We start from the raw sequence: 18,788 nt of genomic DNA, 5'->3' as shown, positions 1-18,788 counted from the left end.
AAAAATTACCACATAGTTATTATACAGTTAAAATCAAATATAACTGATATCTAACAGTATGGACCTTTCAATGTAACAAATATATAACGGTAATCACTTTTCCCGCAAAAAAAAATTACATAAAAATTTAAGTACAACAAAACAAATACATAAACAAATTTCCGTTTCCGTTCTAATAATAATAATTAGCGGGAAGAAAGTTTTGTTTGGCCGGATGAGTTGAGCAGGCCGAGGCAGTACTTCAACAGCTTTTTCCGAAAACACGAAGGCAGGCCGCCAAATTTCATTCTGACACTTATACAGCGTGTCAGAAGTGAAAACGGACCAAACGCCAAATCTTCATTGAGGCTAAATGAGTGCAGATCCAAGATCCAACACACATATCACACCCATTCTCTCTCGCACGTGCCACGCGTACGGACACCCTCCCTTGTCACGTGCGACTCACTTTCCCTCCTTTCCTCTCCCGTCCCACCCCCACTGTTCTGAGATTCCTTGACCTTCTGAGCTGGGCTTCAGAACCAAAAAAGGCGATAGCAAAAGCAAAAGCGAAATTCTCCTTGCGAATCCTAAAAAGCTCAAACCGCCATTGTCGAGGCCTCGATCGAGCTTCGGCATTTAGGTTTTGTAGATCTGGAAGAAAGGTCCAGACCAGTGTTTGTCTCCTCCAGAAGCTTCTCTGAGGTTCTTACGGAGGGAGAGAGATTCTGCAATGGAGTCGATTCTGGCTCGCGCTCTAGAGTACACTCTCAAGTACTGGTTGAAATCTTTCTCCAGGGACCAGTTTAAGTTGCAGGGAAGGACTGTTCAGCTCTCTAACTTGGGTAAAAATGATTAAGCGATCTGTCTTTTTTTTTTTTTGGTTTGGCGAAGGTTTTGTTTTGCTATTTGTGTTGGGGATTTTGATTGCTTTTGGGCTCGGTTTTGGCAGATATAAACGGCGATGCTTTGCATTCGAGCGTCGGATTTCCGCCTGCTCTAAATGTGACGACGGCAAAAGTTGGGAAATTGGAGATTGTGGTTGGTGACGAAAATTCTTTTTCTTCTTTTTCCTGATTATGTAGGGAATTCAACATTGGTTTGCTGAGAATGGGATTTGAGATGCAATTTGAATTTAACTAGTATAAACTACTCTCTACGAACAAGGGTGTGATTTAATGTCCCGGTGCTAAATATATGGAGAATGAAATTTCTCTAGCTAATTTTCAACTGCCAAAATGAGTTATTTTTGTTGAAATAACAATGAATTTTATTTGAGCAACATTGTTTTCTGTTGTTCACTAGCTCCCATCATCTGTAAGCAATGTACAAGTCGAACCGATAATCGTGCAAATTGATAGACTTGATTTGGTTCTAGAGGAGAATCCAGATGCAGACGCATGCAAAAGCCCAAGCAGGTAATGCTATTCATAGGCGCGTAAGCTTCTTCTAAAAATTAATATGAGGTTTCTACTCTAAGCTTTTAGTTTCTGCTTCCTTTTGGCAGTTCTCAATCATCCTCTACCTCTGCAAAGGGTAGTGGTTATGGATTCGCTGATAAGGTTGGGCTCTATCTTTTGTGTGTTCAAATAATATTTGTTTATTCGAATTCAACTTGATTGTCCTGAAATGATCTGGAATTTTATAAGAAGTTGCATGAAAATATTGAATTCAATTTTGTGGTGGGGTGGTGGTAAGGATAAATTTATAATTTTAAGTAAATACATTTACAGGGTGATGTTGCCCAATGAAAAGTAGGGAGGACTTGGGTTGTTAGATAATTGACACCTGTCTTTTACTAGATACTTTCTTAAGCTCGATTCTTCATTAATTAGGCAGCTAAGGAATATGATGTCCAGGGTACTTGCTAAAACATCGAGTCTTCACTTCATACGACCTTGACCATATAGCACGTTTTGTGTTTCAGCAATAAATTAAGAGTTGCACTTTGCTGCTCCCAGCTTCCCCAAAAGTTATTTGTTACCCCCTGTCTACATAGAAATATAAAATTCTTTATATTGTTGAAATTTTATTACAGACAATAGTTTAATAAATATTTTCTCTGCTTCCATTTTCATGTCTTTGTGCCCTTGGTTTTCCATTTTTGTATCTCATTCACAGTACGTCCACTTTCTAGTCATCCTTGTACTTTAGCACAGACAGGATGTAATATCAGAATTTTGTTCACAAGGCCTGTACTAAAAATTCAATGTGGATGCCATCCTGAAAGCACTGTTATCTGGCTGTCTCTAAGAACATATATACATGACTACTTCCATTAAGATATGACTCGGACCTTTTATACTGTCAGGTTGCAGATGGAATGACTGTGGAGATTCGTACAGTCAATCTGCTACTTGAAACTCGTGGAGGTGCTCGACGAGGAGGGGCAAGTTGGTAATTTCTTATTACTTTGGAATGTTTATCTTTCATTTTTTTTCTTTGGACATGAAACTATTAATGAACAGTCCTCAGCAACTTCTTACCGATGTACACTAATATTAGAAAACTTTCAACTATTCTGTCTAATGCTAAGACCTCTATGGTGAATTTATTTACGTCAGTATTTCATAGGATATTTCAATCCCAGACTAAGACATGATAGTAATCGCAGCCTCATTTACTCAAATTTCCTTTGAAATTGTAATGCTGATTGCTTTTGCTTATGCCTTTTTTTTTTTTTCAAATAGGGCGTCGCCTCTAGCATCCATTACTATCCGCAACCTTTTGTTATATACAACTAATGAAGATTGGCAGGTAATTCATTAATTATGCTCACAAGTGATTTCTGTACCACATTGTATACATTCAACTGCTTAGCTCAGAACATTTACTGTAACAGGTTGTAAATCTTAAGGAGGCACGAGACTTCAACAATGACAAAAAGTTCATATACGTGTTCAAAGTAATAGCCTATCCCATTTGCATATGAGACATTTCTTTACTTTGGAATGTTCATTTATTTCTATAGGGAAAATTTCATTTTCTATGCTTAACATTAGGTGCTAATATGCTACGTATATTAAAAATTTCAAAATAATGCTACTTTTTGGCACTTTACCAAAAATACCATTTTCTCTTCCCTCTTCTCACTTCTCTCTTCCCTCTCTCTCTCTCTCTTGGTTTACTCTCTTTCACCTCACGGCACCACCAACACCACCACTACACTAATTACTGCATTTCAAACAGATCTCGGCATGTGTTTTTGTGTTTTTTTTTCGATTTTTTTTCAGATCTTATATTCTGAAATCTGCAGAAAATTGACTTTTTTCGATGGTGCTCGATGCCAGTTCGATGGGGCCTTCAAAATCAAGATTTTCATGAAAAAAATGACTTTGCTCGATGGTGGTTCGATGCCAGCTCGATGGGCTCGATGCGATTCTTGCAAGAGACGTAATTTTTCACTCGGGTGTTCGTTTGGAGTGATTTTTTTTTATTTTAGGTATATTTTCAAATTCTACACGTTTGACATGCTTATATGCACATTTGAGAAGTTTAAATTTGAAAACATACCAAAACATGGCTAAAACATGAGGTATGTTTGCATTTTTTTTCTTCATGTGTTACACTTCACAAATATGCATATGAGTATGTCAGTCAAACGTATAGATTTTGAAAAAATACCCAAAATAAAAAAAATCACCCAAACAGACACCAAGTGAAAAATTATGTCTCTTGCAAGAATCGCATCGAGCAAAATTGTTTTTTTCATGGAAATCTTGATTCTGAAGGCCCGTTGAGCAATATCAATTTTCTGCAGATTTCAGATCTGAAAAAAGAACTAAAAAATCATGCCCAAATCTGTTCCAAATATAGTATTTAGTGTGGTGGTGGTGTTGGTGGTGCCGTGAGGTGAGAGAGTGGACCAAAAGAGAGAGGAGAGTGTAGAGATGGAGGTATTTTGGGATTGAGTGCCAAACCACGACGTTATTTTGCAATATTTAATATGCCTAGCATATTTTTTAATTAACTCCCAATATGATGCATAGAAACTGAAGTTTCCCTTTCTATATTTATCATTTGTAGTCCATTCCCTTGAATATGGTCAATCAAATGTTGCATGTGTCTTGAGCTTGCTTTTCTGGTGTGGTGTTCACACTAGTATTGACATATACTGCAGTTATTGTTCTCTAACACAAGTCACTTTTTCTTGGCTTGATACTAATGATGTGTATGCTTTTCCTACCAGAAACTTGAGTGGGAGTCACTGTCTATTGATCTCTTGCCTCATCCTGATATGTTCATGGATGCTAATGTAGCAAGCTCTCAAGAAGGAGGAAACCATAGAGATGATGATGGTGCAAAACGAGCGTTTTTTGGTGGGGAACGCTTTATTGAAGGAATAGCTGGAGAAGCTTACGTAAGTCAAATCTGAGATAAGGTTGATTTTAATAATTTTTTATGGTGTATCTAATGTATTGTTGTAATCGTGACCAGATCACTGTGCAAAGAACCGAGTTTAATAGCCCACTTGGACTTGAGGTTCAGTTACACATTACAGAAGCTATTTGTCCTGCTATAAGTGAACCAGGTGAATAGCCTAGTGTATTCAGTTTCTTATTTAACCTTTTGAACTAAATGTATGAACCTTGTAGTATGATGCTGATGTATAAGATTGTGGCAGGATTACGTGCTCTTCTTCGATTTATGACTGGATTATACGTTTGTCTAAATAGAGGAGATGTTGATCCAAAGGCTCAACAGGTTTTTATTGCCTTTATTCAATTAGAAAAATATTTTCTTGCCCAACTTATTGTTTGAATTTTCAACTATGTTGTCTCTTTCTGTTGCAGAGTTCCATAGAAGCAGCTGGGCGTTCTCTCATCTCTATTGTTGTTGACCACATATTTTTATGTATTAAGGATGCTGGTTTGTGCTTTTACTTGGAGTTTGGACTTGGATTAATTATTTAATTTATCTAATAATTTTAAACTTTTAATGTAAGCATGCTCATAAAAGAAATGACACGCATTTATTGGTAGCTTGGAATATTAACATATGGATACACACACCCACTATAGGTACATATGGAAAAATTGATCCCTAGGCAGTAACTTATGGTAGTGGTTAATATTTATTATAAATTGACTAAATGGTCTTGAGTATTGATTTTAGTAGTGTCATATTTTGTTTTTTTGGAAGCATGTGTTTTTAGTTAACATTCTAAAACAACTTCAATTTACTTGCAGAATTCCAGCTTGAACTTTTGATGCAGTCACTCTTCTTTTCTCGGGTATGTAATCTGTGTGTGTATAGTTTTACCCTCAGTTATGTATTCTGGTAGAAATTTCTTCCCCCACCTTCCCTGAAGATTTGGAAATTTAAGCAGCCAATCAGCCATAAGCTTCTATGCTAATTTAAACTATATAGCTACCTCAAACGTAGATCTAATCTAAATTACACATTCTCTTGATAAATTACATAAAGAATTAAGGAGTGCACTGGAGCATTTTGCACAATTTACCTGGTTGCTGTTGAGTAGCTTTAAAATAGACTTTATATAATGATTTGCAATGCATGCCTAGGTTCTATATAGCTTATATATACTGGATGCGGTCTGCTCAGTGTAAAATCAATATTGTTTCTGCATTGCCATTTTCATTTCACTGTCAAGATTTTATTTCGGGACCTACTTTGCTTTGTAGGCCAGCGTTTCTGATGGAGAAAATGTCAATAACTTGACTAAAGTCATGATTTCTGGACTATTTTTAAGGTGAGCTTCTTTTTAGAGCAACTCTTTCATGAGATTTGATGATGATAGAATATTGTAAATACTATTTCGGATTTAATTGAGATGTCTAATTTTTTCTATAACATGACCAGCCTTTTCTTGGTGTTGCTTTAGCATTATGCATGTCTTTTTAACTTTTCTTCTTTTTGTTGGGAACAGGATTAAGGCATAATGAAGTTTTTATTTGTATATTTCTTTTGTTTACCTTTGTATTTTTCACAGCTTTCAGAGTTTTATTGACGAACTACTAATTAACTATCTTTTTATTATTATTATTATTATTATTTTATCTTTTGCCATTAGTGAAAAAGTACAGAGTAGGATGCCTGTATAGAGCTGCAAAAAATGTTTACTAATGTTGTGTGAGCTGGAATGTAGGGATACTTTTTCATGGCCTCCATGTACGTTGGTGCAACCATCAATGCACGCTACTGCTAAAGAACCTGTGCCTGTTCCTGATTTTGGTAAGAGTTAAAATTTACGAACAGATCATGTAGAAATGAGTTTTGATATTGTGGCCCCGTGTATGGTTGAAGTTTCATTTTATCTATAAAGTTGATCTCTATGATTTTAAATGACAGCCAAGAACTTCTGCCCTCCTATATATCCTTTGGGAGAGCAACAGTGGCAATTAATTGAGGGTGTCCCTCTATTATGCCTCCATTCTCTTCAAATTAAGCCCACCCCTGTTCCACCAGTGTTTGCTTCACAAACAGTTATCAACTGCCAACCTCTTATGGTACGCACACAAATGCTTCTATTTTTGGTATATTTTCTTTTTATCTTATATTTCTCTCTAATAAATTTCTAAAGTTTAATCTTTGCATTATATGGTCAGATTCATCTTCAAGAAGAATCCTGTTTGCGTATATCTTCGTTCCTCGCTGATGGAGTTGTAGTCAATCCTGGTTCTGTTTTACCAGATTTTTCCATAAATTCTTTTATTTTCAATTTGATGGAGCTAGATGTTACAGTTCCTTTGGATCCATCTAAATTGGGTAGTCCTGCTATCAACAAGGATATTATTGCTCAGAACTCCTTTACTGGAGCAAGGCTTCATATTGAAAATTTGTTCTTTTCACAGTCACCTTCACTGAAATTAAAGCTACTGAATCTGGAGAGAGATCCTGCTTGCTTTTGTCTCTGGGAAGGGCAACCTGTTGATGCCAGTCAGAAGAAATGGGCTGCTGGAGCATCAGAACTTAGTTTGTCTCTTGAAACATCAACTGAATCAAGTGGAGTTCAAAGTTTTCTTAATTCTGCCTCTGGCCTGTGGAGATGTGTTGAGCTTAAAGATGCTTGTATTGAGGTAGCTATGGTAACTGCTGATGGGAGCCCATTAAAAAATGTACCTCCTCCAGGTGGTATTGTCAGAATAGGGGTTGCCTGTGAACAATATTTGTCAAATACTTCGGTTGAACAATTATTTTTTGTCCTGGATCTTTATGCATACTTTGGCAGAGTTAGTGAAAAGATTGTTCTCATTGGAAAAACTGCCAGGAAAAAGAACTGTAACAGCTGTCATGAAAAGCTAATAGATAAGGTTCCTAGTGATACAGGAGTAAGTTTAGCGGTCAAGAACCTTAAGCTTAGATTTTTGGAGTCTACTTCTATGAATATTCAGGGAATGCCTCTGGTACAGTTTGTTGGGAATGATCTCTTTATCAAAGTTACTCACAGAACCCTTGGTGGTGCAGTTGCTGTTTCATCGACCTTGCGCTGGGATAACGTTGAGGTAGATTGTGTTGATACTGACGGTAATTTGGTTCATCAGAATGAAACTACACTAATTTCCAATGAAAATGGTCTTTCTATCTGTGGGAATGGATATCCACATCTAAAAGCTGTTCTTTGGGTACATAATCCAAAAAACCAGAAACCAAATGGCATTGCTTTTGTTGATCCATTTTTGGACATTAACATCGAACATGTCATTCCTTTAAATGAAGCAGACATAGAGTGTCATAGTTTGAATGTGTCAGCTTGTATTTCGGGTGTTCGCTTAGGCGGAGGAATGAATTATGCTGAAACTCTGTTGCATCGCTTTGGAATGCTGGGCCCTGATGGTGGTCCTGGCAAAGGGCTCTCTAAAGGGTTGGATAACCTAAAGGCAGGACCGTTGTCAAAAATTTTCAAAACATCATCTTTTGTTGATATGGAAGACGGTAAGAAAAAAAATTATTTTGGGTTACTTTGAAATTTATCAGATATAGGTGACGCATCATTCATATACTTAGTCATGAAGTTGTTAATCTTTCCGTCTCTATTACATATAATAGTTGCACTCAATCTTTTTCTTTTTTTCCTAGATGGAAGTTCAGGAGATGGCAAAGAAAGCACTCTTTTGCACTTGGGAAAGCCAGATGATGTGGAAGTCTCTATAGAGTTGAAAAACTGGTTATTTGCTCTTGAAGGTGCACAAGAAATGGCAGAAAGTTGGTGGTTTTCTGATAATGAACATTTGGGGAGAGAAGAGAGGTGTTGGCACACAACTTTCCAGAATGTACGAGTAAAAGCGAAAAGTTGTCCAAAGAATTTTACTAATGGCAATTCACATGGAATAAAGAAATATCCTGTTGAATTGGTTACGGTAAGTGTGCGTTCCTGCATGCTTGATTGAGTTTATGAAAGTGCTTTTATAAGATTTTTAATATCATTCTCTAGTTTAGAAGTTGTTTATTAATTGGAAAATTTGTTTATTGAGTTTGATTGCATATAAGCATATCTTAATAGTAATTTTAAGTTATTCTAGAATATGTGGAAGTTAGTATAACGAGCAAGCATGTATGATGGTTGTACCATACGTCATGATTGGTTGAAATTGGAGCAACCATTATTCGTAGCTGATATTTGTTAATTTGAAGCCAATGTTGGCTTATATTGATGCTCTATACCCAGAATCGTTTTGTTTTGCTGTTGAAATTCAAATTGGTTACTTTTTATTCATGATCTCACATTAAGAATGTTTACAGGTTGGTATTGAAGGCTTGCAGACCTTAAAGCCCCATGCCCAAAAGGGCAACCGTTCAACTGTGGCTCCATTAAATGGGATCAAAGAAACTGTTGAGACAGTTGGAGGAATAAATGTTGAAACTCGCATTGTGATATCAGAGAACAATGTTGATAATGAAATGGTGAAATGGATTGTGGAAAATGTGAAATTCTCCGTCAAGGAACCGGTGATTAGATCTTTAACTTCAACTGACTATTTTAATAGAAAATCATGATAATTTCATTATATGGGGAATTATCAATGATTCATCATATGAAAGGTCTATTTTCACTCTATACTCACATTATAGAATTTTATCTTTATAGATTGAGGCCATAGTGACGAAGGATGAGCTGCAACACCTTGCTTTTCTGTGCAAGTCCGAAGTTGACTCAATGGGTCGAATAACTGTTGGCATTCTGAGGGTACTCAAGCTGGAGGGGTCCGTTGGCCAAGCAGCCATAGATCAATTAAGCAATCTTGGTATGCTTTTTACCCTTTTGTGAGAATTGAATATATTTTGTAATTATAATTAGAAATTAATTGAATTTTCCAGACCAAAATCTATCTACTCGTGGTCTGGAAGCACTAGGAGGCTACGTGGTTATACAGAACCACCCTAGAATTGCATTATTCTATTTTCTCATGTGGCATTCAAACTTCCGCTAGCTATTGATGAGATTTTGTATAAACTTGCAGGAAGCGAGGGCATTGACAAGATTTTCTCCCCAGATAAGCTCAGTAGGGGTACTAGTGCTGCTAGTGTTGGGCTCACTTCATCAAATTTAAATGGTGAAAACTCACGTTTAACCTTGGAATCAATAGTAGCTTCACTTGAGCAAGCTGTCATGGATTCTCAAGCTGAGTGTGCTGCTCTTATAAGCGATTTAGAAGGTTCAGATTCTCCTATAAATCTTGCTACTATCACTCAACTTACTCAGAAACTTGAAAGTATGCAGTCTCTTCTGACGCAATTACAGACCCAAATATAGGTTCCATTTTTTGTTTTGCTATTATAGGCCGGGATGGAAAGGATCCCAATTATATAGTGCATCCATTCTTTCTGTATATAGAGCATAGATATATACCTGAACGCTGAGTGTATCTACAAGTCGAGCCACAAAGTCATAAATATATATTTATATAAATATGTTAAAAAGTTTTGTAACATGATAGACCCCTTTGTATGAATTACAGCTTTTGAAGGAAAAACATTGTATTTTTTGTTGGAAGAAAATTTAATCAATATGCTTGGCCGCTGATGAGCGTAAAATGTTGGTTTCTATTAAATGTTGTGACAAATGGGATCTAGTTGTAAGTTGTTAAGTTTCTGTAGTACTTTTGTTCGTTCTTTTGTCTTTTTGGCTATAATTCATTTACAGTTCTTTATGACACTAATAATAATGACTGGAATATTGAACCAAAAATAATGACAGTTATAATTAATAATTAAATGAAAACCGGTCAAAATTAGAGAAAAAAAAAGAAAGAAGTCATTTTACTTCTCTCTTCACTTAACACTCACCATTTACTCCGCTTCCCATTCCCATAAAAGTGAGTTCATGGAAAGAGAAAGAATTGCATCATGGTGTGCCACACCACTTTAATGTGATTAGGACAATTTAAATTGCACCAATTACAGGATGTTTATGTTTGTATCAAGTCGTGTTACTTACTCTCATCATTGACATTTGTTCTAGGTGAAAGTATGTTCATACAATCAGAGAGACCAAACAAAAAATATAAACAAAGGAAAGAATCTATAGTTAGAAAAAAAATATTTGACAAAAATTATAAATAAAGATGCAAAAATGTAGTTAGAAACAAAATCTTCAAAGTTTTCTATAGAGTGTGATATCATTCAACATTCTTCTCTTATAGAATGATTTTTCCCAAAATAAGTCGATGAAAAAAAAAAACAAAAGAGAGATCATTGTTTCTCTGGGTTCTCATGTTGTCAAATTTCTTATAAAGGCAAAAATTGATTTTTGGGATTATTACACAAAAGGCTATATTTGGCAAAAAAATTACATTTATACGGAGACACATGAATAATTTTATTTTTACAATTGAATGTTATTTTTTTCTTTTATACGATGGTGGATGTTTGGGTTTTTTCGGTGGGTTTGAATGCAAATGTGCTAGTGAAATATTGTAAATGAGTTGTGCGAGGAAGCCTGAACTAGAGTGGAGTCGAGCTTAAATAGAGATTATATAGGTGGATGACTTTTGAATGTGCAACTGATGTGTGTGAAGAAAAGAGTGGACAACAAAGTACCTCTGTTCTTGTATAGTGAAACGGAGGTTTATATATATATATATATATATATGAATATTGTTCATGTGATAATGGCGAATGGGTCTGACAAGTTTGTAGGAATTCCTTTGTCATGGGAGTTCATATCCACAACCTCAACTCGAAACTGCCAAAATAATTCATCTGCTTCTTCGTCGAGTGAGAATTTAAGAAATTCAAACTGAGTTTCAAAAGAAACTAAGGAAGTTTATGAAGAAGGTGGTGAAGGGTTCCCTTCCATACGTAATAAATAAGGTCAAAGCCATAAACAAAAAAAAATGATGCAAGTTTTTTCTAGATTAGGGGCTACGTGTCAATATTAGCATTGTATTTACACTGACACATTCTACTTTATAGTTTTACTTGGATGTGTATGAGCACATCAATCAAGGACTATTGATAATTTATAATATAAGTTATATATATATATATGTTTATGGAGTTCTTCGGAAACTAGAAATATGTTATGAAATAAGAGCTGGAAAGAAAGGATTAGAGATGAACAATCACTGTTTTTATGCAGTTGTGGCGTTAATGAGCCTTAGTCCACGAGTTACTAGTATTAGGCTTTAGAGAGTTTTGACAATGGAGTTTTTCTACAAGTTCAACAGAGTTTTTGCTTACAAGAGAAATTATGGGATCCTTGCTACAATGCACAACTAACCCTATTTATAGGTAGTTAAGTAGCTTGGGCCAGATTAATCCGAGCCAAATAAGGATGTAATTACAATTTGTTCGCTAACAGAGCCATAATACAAAGAATGTAACATAATTAGATGTTGTTAATCTGGGCCCATTGGCCCGGCTTAGGCGTGGCCAAGCCTTACAGCTGCCCATTGTACGTTAGCACAGACTAGTCTGCGTGGGCTTCTAAGGGGATCCTGGGGACATGATCTGTTAGAGTAGTGGCAGTATTGTTTCCTAGGAACAGTGTATGCTCCGTGCGTACCCTCTTCTGCAGGTTAGTTGAGGAGACCAGCTATTGGATTTCTTGGGGACATGTTAGCATCGAGGAAGGCCAAGCTTGCCCTATCCGGACGTCTGGTCCGGGTTCGTTTACTAATGTCCCGGTTCATTTACCGAAGTCCTGGTTCGTTCACGAAGACTCGGGTTCATTTGCCAAGGTGGACATCATGATGGTGGAGATCTCCCTTGGATTCTTGATAGGGTCCGTCTCCAGAGAACAATTAGTTTGCCACCTTAATTAGCATCTCGAAGGATGTATGTTGGTCGTGGCCGAGAAGGTAACGTGTGCCTGCATCGCGATCCCGGTCCCTTTATTATGCTCGCGCCCATCGATCGTTATTGGGCTCGATATGACTTGGGCTATCAGGGTTTCCTCCTTCCTCGTTCACTGGGCCCTGGATGGGCCCGAACCTCTTCTAAGGGCCCACAAATCCGTTTGGTCATGCCACGTGTCATGGGTGGAAAACAGGGATAACATTTACCCCCCATGTCTTCATTCGTGTTCGCATGGTGGAGACTTGCCTCCCTCTTCCAGATCAATCACAAGTACCTTGGTTTGTTTACTAGGAGTCAGGTTTATTTACTTGGGGGCCATTTGGGCGATCCCCGTTCTTTCAAATTCCCAACGTCTTAGACATGTGTCTCCAGGTTGATGGTGCGTCTGCGCCACTCGCGCTCTAAAAATCTTGAAAGCATATTTTGATTACCCAGGTAACCGATGGGTGTCAGCGTGATTCTCGAAATGTCCCGTTTGTACGAAAAAGGTTTGTTGAGTACTCGAGTGGGCTGTTTAAAGTTTCAGCACTATCCGGAGCCGCTGGATGGGGATAATTTTGAGGTTTTCAATGAGGACCGTCAGATGAAGTAGGTGCGGATCGTGGATTGACGCGGTTTAGTACTCGATTGGGCCAATTACTACTCCTGCCCAATCCGGGACCGTTGGATGAAGTTAGTCTCAGGATCTTTATTGCAAACCGTTGGATTGAACAATAACTTGTCTTCCTATAAATACCTCAACAGGCTCATTTTCACATTTTACTCATCCCACATATTCGAACTAGAGAGCAGAGGAAAAAAAAACTTTGTACGTCCAAAATTGACGACGAGATTCTCCGGTGATTATTACATCTTCGTGCTCATTTGTTTCCAATGAGACCTCTTTCCACTCAACCATTAGACAGTTCTGTCCCGGTTCTCACGTTTGGGAGCTAATACATCGTCTTCTGAGGTTCAAGAAGGAGATTCTGCTGACGTCTTCCTCTGAGACCCCACGAATCCCAACTCCAATACCCCACAGTAAGTTTTGTGGTCATTTTCTCCTCTTTTTATTCCTTTTTAGTCATTTTTATTGTCATGTTGTCTCTGCGACTGTAGAACCATTAAGGTCATGACCACCATGTAGGGTGGTTTTAGGTAGGATAGTGGTGAAAATGAATAGTAGGGTGTTTTGTGATACCTCATACCATTCAATTTGGTTGTTTCGGATCAATTCAGACGCCTAAAAGCTGTTTGGGTAAATTAGAAAAACCCTTGGCCTTTAGGCGTCTGAATTGATCCGAAACAACCAAATTGAATGGTATGAGGTATCACAAAACACCTTGGAGAGGTCCCTTACTGTGGTGAAAATAAACGCTTGGTTCTTGTTTTCCTTGTCGCTTCCAGGTCCGTGATCATGAGTCGCGGCGTTACTTTGTACGCGGAGGAAATTGTCCAAGCGAGCCTGTAGTCTTGGAGGGGACCAAGCTTCCTGCTGGCAACACGTGGGAAATGGACGAGGAAAAGAATGAGTTCCAGAATTACCGGATACTGCATCAGTTGGAGAAGGTCCTTGGGGTAGAGTCGACTCCAGGGATTTTTTATAACCGACTGGCCCGGAAAGAGGAGAAAACTCATACCGGAGTAGGCATGTTCGGGGACTGGAACATAGGCCACATCAGTGCAGGAGCTACTCTCCCACTCCATGATTATTTCGCGCGGTTCCTCAAGTTCGTGGGGATCGCACCTTTCCAGCTTCTGCCCCAAGCGTATAAATTGCTCACAGGATGGTGCATATTCTGCGTGTCGAAGGAGATCCCGACGCCCACCCCCGCAGAGGTGCTGTATTTTTACAAGTTGGAGCCACAACTTAACTCTAAGGACAAGACACGAGATGTGTTTTTAGACTGAAGGCCTGTGGCATTAGTCCGACTCCATTCAACATGTGGAAGCACCCCTGGATGTCAGGCACTACTGGTTCATGACATTCGGGTTCCTCCTGGAGAAGAACCCCACCTTGGTGCTAGGCTTCCAGTGTGTGGGTAAGTCGTCCTTCTTCATTTTTCTCCTCGCCCTTAGTTTTGTTTACTAGACACCCACGATCCTGAAAAATAGGTCCATATGCTAAGACTTGGCTCAATAAATCGATCCTAGATCGAAAAAAGTACTATGCCACTCTTAGTGCTGAGGAGTTGGATGTGGGGGGCTTTGTGACTATGGAGAACCTTCGGCTGGTCATATTGATTGTCATGAACCAGTCAATAGATGCCCCTAGCTTCCAGGGGCTGCAATGCAAGAGGGATCTTGCTCTGAGGGAGGAGTTGGCCCTCATCCACATCGAGGCAGTGGAGGTCGTGGCTAGGGCGGACACGGAGAAGGTGAAGAAGAAGCAGGCCTGTCAAGCAGAGAGGGCTGAATCTAATGAACTGGGCGCCCTTCTCGAGGGGAGGCAGCCTAACACTAGAGCTCCCGGGGCAAGGTAAAACGCCTCTGATTTTAACTTATGCCCCTCATTTTGAGGGCTTTGTTAGGAATAGGAAACAGTATTGGGATTATTTTACCGGGACTGTTAGCAATGTGGGGCCTCCTTGCCCCATTGTTATAGACACGCTGATCCTCATGTGCTCGTCCTGATTCCTTCAATACGATAGATTTTTGGACCCGGATGACATGGGGGATCGAATTCATTCTTTTGCACTAGGAGAGTTGAGTCGTGCCCATTCCATGGATGAGGGTTTGTCCTGGAGGACTTTAGATTTAAGTGTTTCTTTTATTTTTGTCAGTTACCCCATTCCTTTACTTTACTAATTAGTTTTCTTTTTCTTTCTATCTCAGGTGACCCGGATATGTCCAATCCATTGGCCAAAATGAAGGAGTTGATCGAGGCCAGGGTGGCTATGGCCAAGGCTTCAGCAAAGAGAGCCGCCAAAAGAAAATCATAGAGCTGATACTCGGGGACTTAGAGCCAATCCTGGAGGCTTCCGAGAGAGATCTGGCTGCAGACTCTGTTTCGATGGCGCTCACCGAACCAATTCTGCCCCAAATTGCTCCTCTCCAGGTTATTAACTTGGAGCAAGAGCCTTCTAAAGGAGGAGGGGCGGACAAGAGGAAAGCAGACTCGGTTGCCGCGGAGTCTCTGAAGTGGTCCAAGAAGGCTAGGACCAAGGATCTTGCCCTGGATGAGGAGCATTCCTATGGGGAAAGCCTCATCGTCATGCAGGAGGTTCTAGAGGCTCCCAGGCTTCCCGTCAATCCAACCCTTCCCGAGGAAGGGGACTTGATCCTCCGGGAAGAAAGGATGAAGATGGTGTCCCGGGCTCGGGATGAAGGTCGGGACCAATGGGAAGAGGTGGCTTGGGCCCTGATAATCCAGTGGAAGGTGGAGTTTGCTGATCATCTGGAGGCTTTCAATGCTCCCCAACAGATCGTGGATTGACTGGTAGCTGAGATCGGGTTTCAGCCTAAGTTGGGGCAGGACACGGCCCCGCTTGTTATGGACCTATTAGCCCAGGTGGGGACTACCATGTCCACCCTCCAGCTCAAGCGGTACGCCACATTAGCTAGCCAGGATGCCCTCTTTGTCTCCCAGGCCATTCGTCATCATGCCCCTGTGGTAAGCCATATGCCCGCTTTGTCTTTTCTTTTATCATCATTATTTCTTGTGAATTTTCTAACTTTGATTTGTTCCAGGATGCCTTGTTGGCTCATAGGAACACGGAGCTATTGGCCGAGATGACAGTGAAGCTGGAGACGGCCCAGATGGAACTGGAGGGGGCTGTTAATCAGCGGGAAGCTGTTAGGGAGGCCCTTGCCAATGAGGCTGCATGGGTACATGCTGAGCATGAGGAGGCTGCCCGGGTTCGGGCTCAGCACGAGGAAGCTTTGTCCAGGAAAGACGCTGAACATAAGGAGGCAGAGCTATCTCGTGTTCGTGGCTCGGAGGCTTCGATCAAAGCTCTTCTAGAGGTGGTTGAAGCCCAACTTCACCTGGAGTGGGAAAAGGTGGCAAACCTTAGGTCCCAAAACCAGGTTTTGGAGGCCACGGTTCAGTTGGAGATGAAGCGAAGCGAGGAGGCTCTCTAGGAGAAGGAGCAAGCTGATGAAATGTTGGCGATCACTTTCGACGAGGCCATTTACATGGCCTGTCTCCAAGACAAAAACATGAATCTCCTCCTCTATCCGGATCTGACTACAAAGAGGGCTGAGTTCGAAGCCAAGGAGAAAAGTGATGTGGCACTCCTAGATGGGGACCAACAGGATGAGAACGCTTCGGACGTCCCAGATCAAAATGAAGCCCAAGCCTGAGCCTTTGTATTTTAGTTAGGGCTTCCTTTCTCCTTTATTCTGCTTTTGTAAACGTATTGTTTTTTAAGAGCGCAAATGCGTCCAAGACTATCATTTATTCGTTTGTGTTGTTATTATATTGGTTTTTCTCTACACAATGGCTCCCACTTTATATTCATTTATTTTTCCTCAAAAATTCACTAAGTGTTTTATCACTCTACATGAATCTGGGTTGAATGTTGAGTCCTAGTTCCAATGGCCAGGACCATTAGGGGAAAAATTGTAGAAGGTATTTAACCTATCCTGAGACCCAAGTTCGAGTCTTGATGGCCTAGACTGTCTTGGACTTACAAAATATAACTTTAAATGATTTATCTCGAATTTATAGTTCAGGTTCCAACAACCTGGACAGTTATGGATTTTTCAAATATGACTTAGTTAATTAACTCATTTTGAACCCGAGGTTCAGGTTCCAACGGCTTGGACCGTCAAGGAGTTTTCAATTGTCGTCTAATTTATTTGTCCTGACTTTGATCTTCAGGTTCCAATGGCCTGGACCGTGTACGAGACCAAGTTTTATCAATCTAAGCCTAAGATTCAAGTTCCAACGGTTCTGGACTGTTAAGGAAAACATGAGGAAGGATTGGACTATCTTTGACCACGTTAGGTCTGAGACAATCTTTTAGGAGTTGGGTTTTGAACTCCCGGACTATATAGGTCCGGGTTAGGATTGGGCTTTGAGCCCTACATCCTTTCAGGTTTTTAACCCCCCTGGATAGTATGAGTCCTGTTTAGGACTGGGCTTTGAGCCTTGCATCCTTTTTGTTGGGAGTTGGGTTTTGAACACCCCCCCCCCCTCTGGACTTTGCTCCGAGCTTTGTAACCTTTTTTGTTTTTGGTCCTGGACTTGTATCCCCCCCCCCCCCCCCCAACTGACCAAAGAGTGTAGTCTTAGGTCACTTGTTTGTGTACAAATTAAACATGGATGTGAACTTTTCTTTTCTTACAAAATTTATTATGGTGTTTTGTCCACACCATTTGCATTAAAAAAGAAATGACCCTAGGGCATACATTGCTTGAAATTAAAAATTGTAGAAAGAGCAGAATTAGATCCTCCCGACTACTGATAGTATTGGCGGAGGTGTTCTGCGTTCCAGGTCCTTGAGACCTCTATTCCGTCTAGCCACTTTAGGCGATATGTTCCCAGAAATTTTTCATTTTGGATCTTATAGGGTCCTTCCTAGTTTGGTCCCGGAACCCCCACTCCTGGTTGAGATGCAAGGAAGACTCTTCGCATGACTAGATCGTCGGTTTGGAACTTCCAGCTCTTAACTTTTGAGTTGAAGGTCCTTGCGATCTTTCCCTGATACATCTTCAGCTGCACTTGTTATTCTTCCTGGATATCTTCGATGAGATCCAGGGATTCTTGGAGTAAGGCGTGGTTCTGGACGGGGTCATACATGTCTCGTCTGTGAGATGGGACATCCATTTCTACTGGTATGACCGCTTCGCATCCGACACCATTGAATGGGGAGTATGTTCGGTAGATGTTCTTTCTGTGGTCCAGTACGCCCATAGGATGAGGGGCAACTCTTCCGGCCACTTGCTCTTGTAGGCTTGTAGCTTTTTCTTTAATGTCCCCTTCAAAATATTGTTCACGACCTTTGTTTGCCCGTTTGCTTGAGGCATTGCGACTATGGAGAAGCTTTTGATGATGCCATGTCTTTCATAGAAGTCAGTAAAGTGGATGCTATCAAATTGCTTCCCCTTGTCGGACACGATTTTGTGAGGGAGGCTGTATCGGCACACAATGTTGTTGATGACGAAGTCCAGGGCCTTTTTGGAGGTGATGATGCTCATCGGTTCTGCCTCGACCCACTTGGTATAGTAGTCGACGACTAGCGTATTTTACTCTGCCCTTCCCGGTCGGGAGGGATCCTACCAAATCGATTCCCCAGACTGCAAAAAGGCTAGGGACTAGTCATCAGGGTTATTTCTGTTGGAGGGGCTCGCGGGATCTCGCATACCTTTGGCATTGTTCGCACTTGCGGATGTAATCTACACAATACTTCTTGGACAAGCTGAGTTCGGCTGTGTGATCTTCGCAAAAGCCTGCATGGACTTCATGCATGATTGCGCTCATTTCGGCCCTCGATACGCATTTGAGATAGGGCATGGACAACCCCATGCGATAGAGTTTTCCATCCATCATGATGTATATGGGAGCCTGGTACTGAAGTTTACTGGCGGCAACCCTGTCCACGGGCAATTCCCCAGTGGTTAGG

General features: G+C 40.2%; 1 protein-coding gene across 1 annotated transcript; it reads left to right on the top strand.

Moving 5' to 3' along the window:
• The first annotated feature begins 268 nt into the window (after nt 1–268).
• LOC133782510 (uncharacterized) lies at nt 269–9,975 on the top strand. Its single transcript, XM_062221832.1, has 20 exons — nt 269–824; nt 932–1,020; nt 1,285–1,397; nt 1,487–1,541; nt 2,291–2,376; nt 2,670–2,736; nt 2,822–2,884; nt 4,169–4,339; nt 4,417–4,510; nt 4,604–4,683; nt 4,773–4,848; nt 5,169–5,212; nt 5,625–5,692; nt 6,089–6,174; nt 6,292–6,449; nt 6,549–7,875; nt 8,020–8,300; nt 8,683–8,889; nt 9,029–9,185; nt 9,402–9,975. Exons 1-20 carry the CDS (start codon nt 713–715, stop codon nt 9,692–9,694), a joined length of 3,627 nt encoding a protein of 1,208 aa, XP_062077816.1. The 5' UTR covers nt 269–712; the 3' UTR covers nt 9,695–9,975.
• Nucleotides 9,976–18,788: the final 8,813 nt, after the last annotated feature.

This window comes from Humulus lupulus, chromosome 6 (genome assembly GCF_963169125.1).
Source record: "Humulus lupulus chromosome 6, drHumLupu1.1, whole genome shotgun sequence".
NCBI classification, from domain to species: domain Eukaryota; kingdom Viridiplantae; phylum Streptophyta; class Magnoliopsida; order Rosales; family Cannabaceae; genus Humulus; species Humulus lupulus.
The sequence above is the reverse complement of the archived record's forward strand: the minus strand, read 5'-3'. Positions and strand labels throughout refer to the sequence as shown.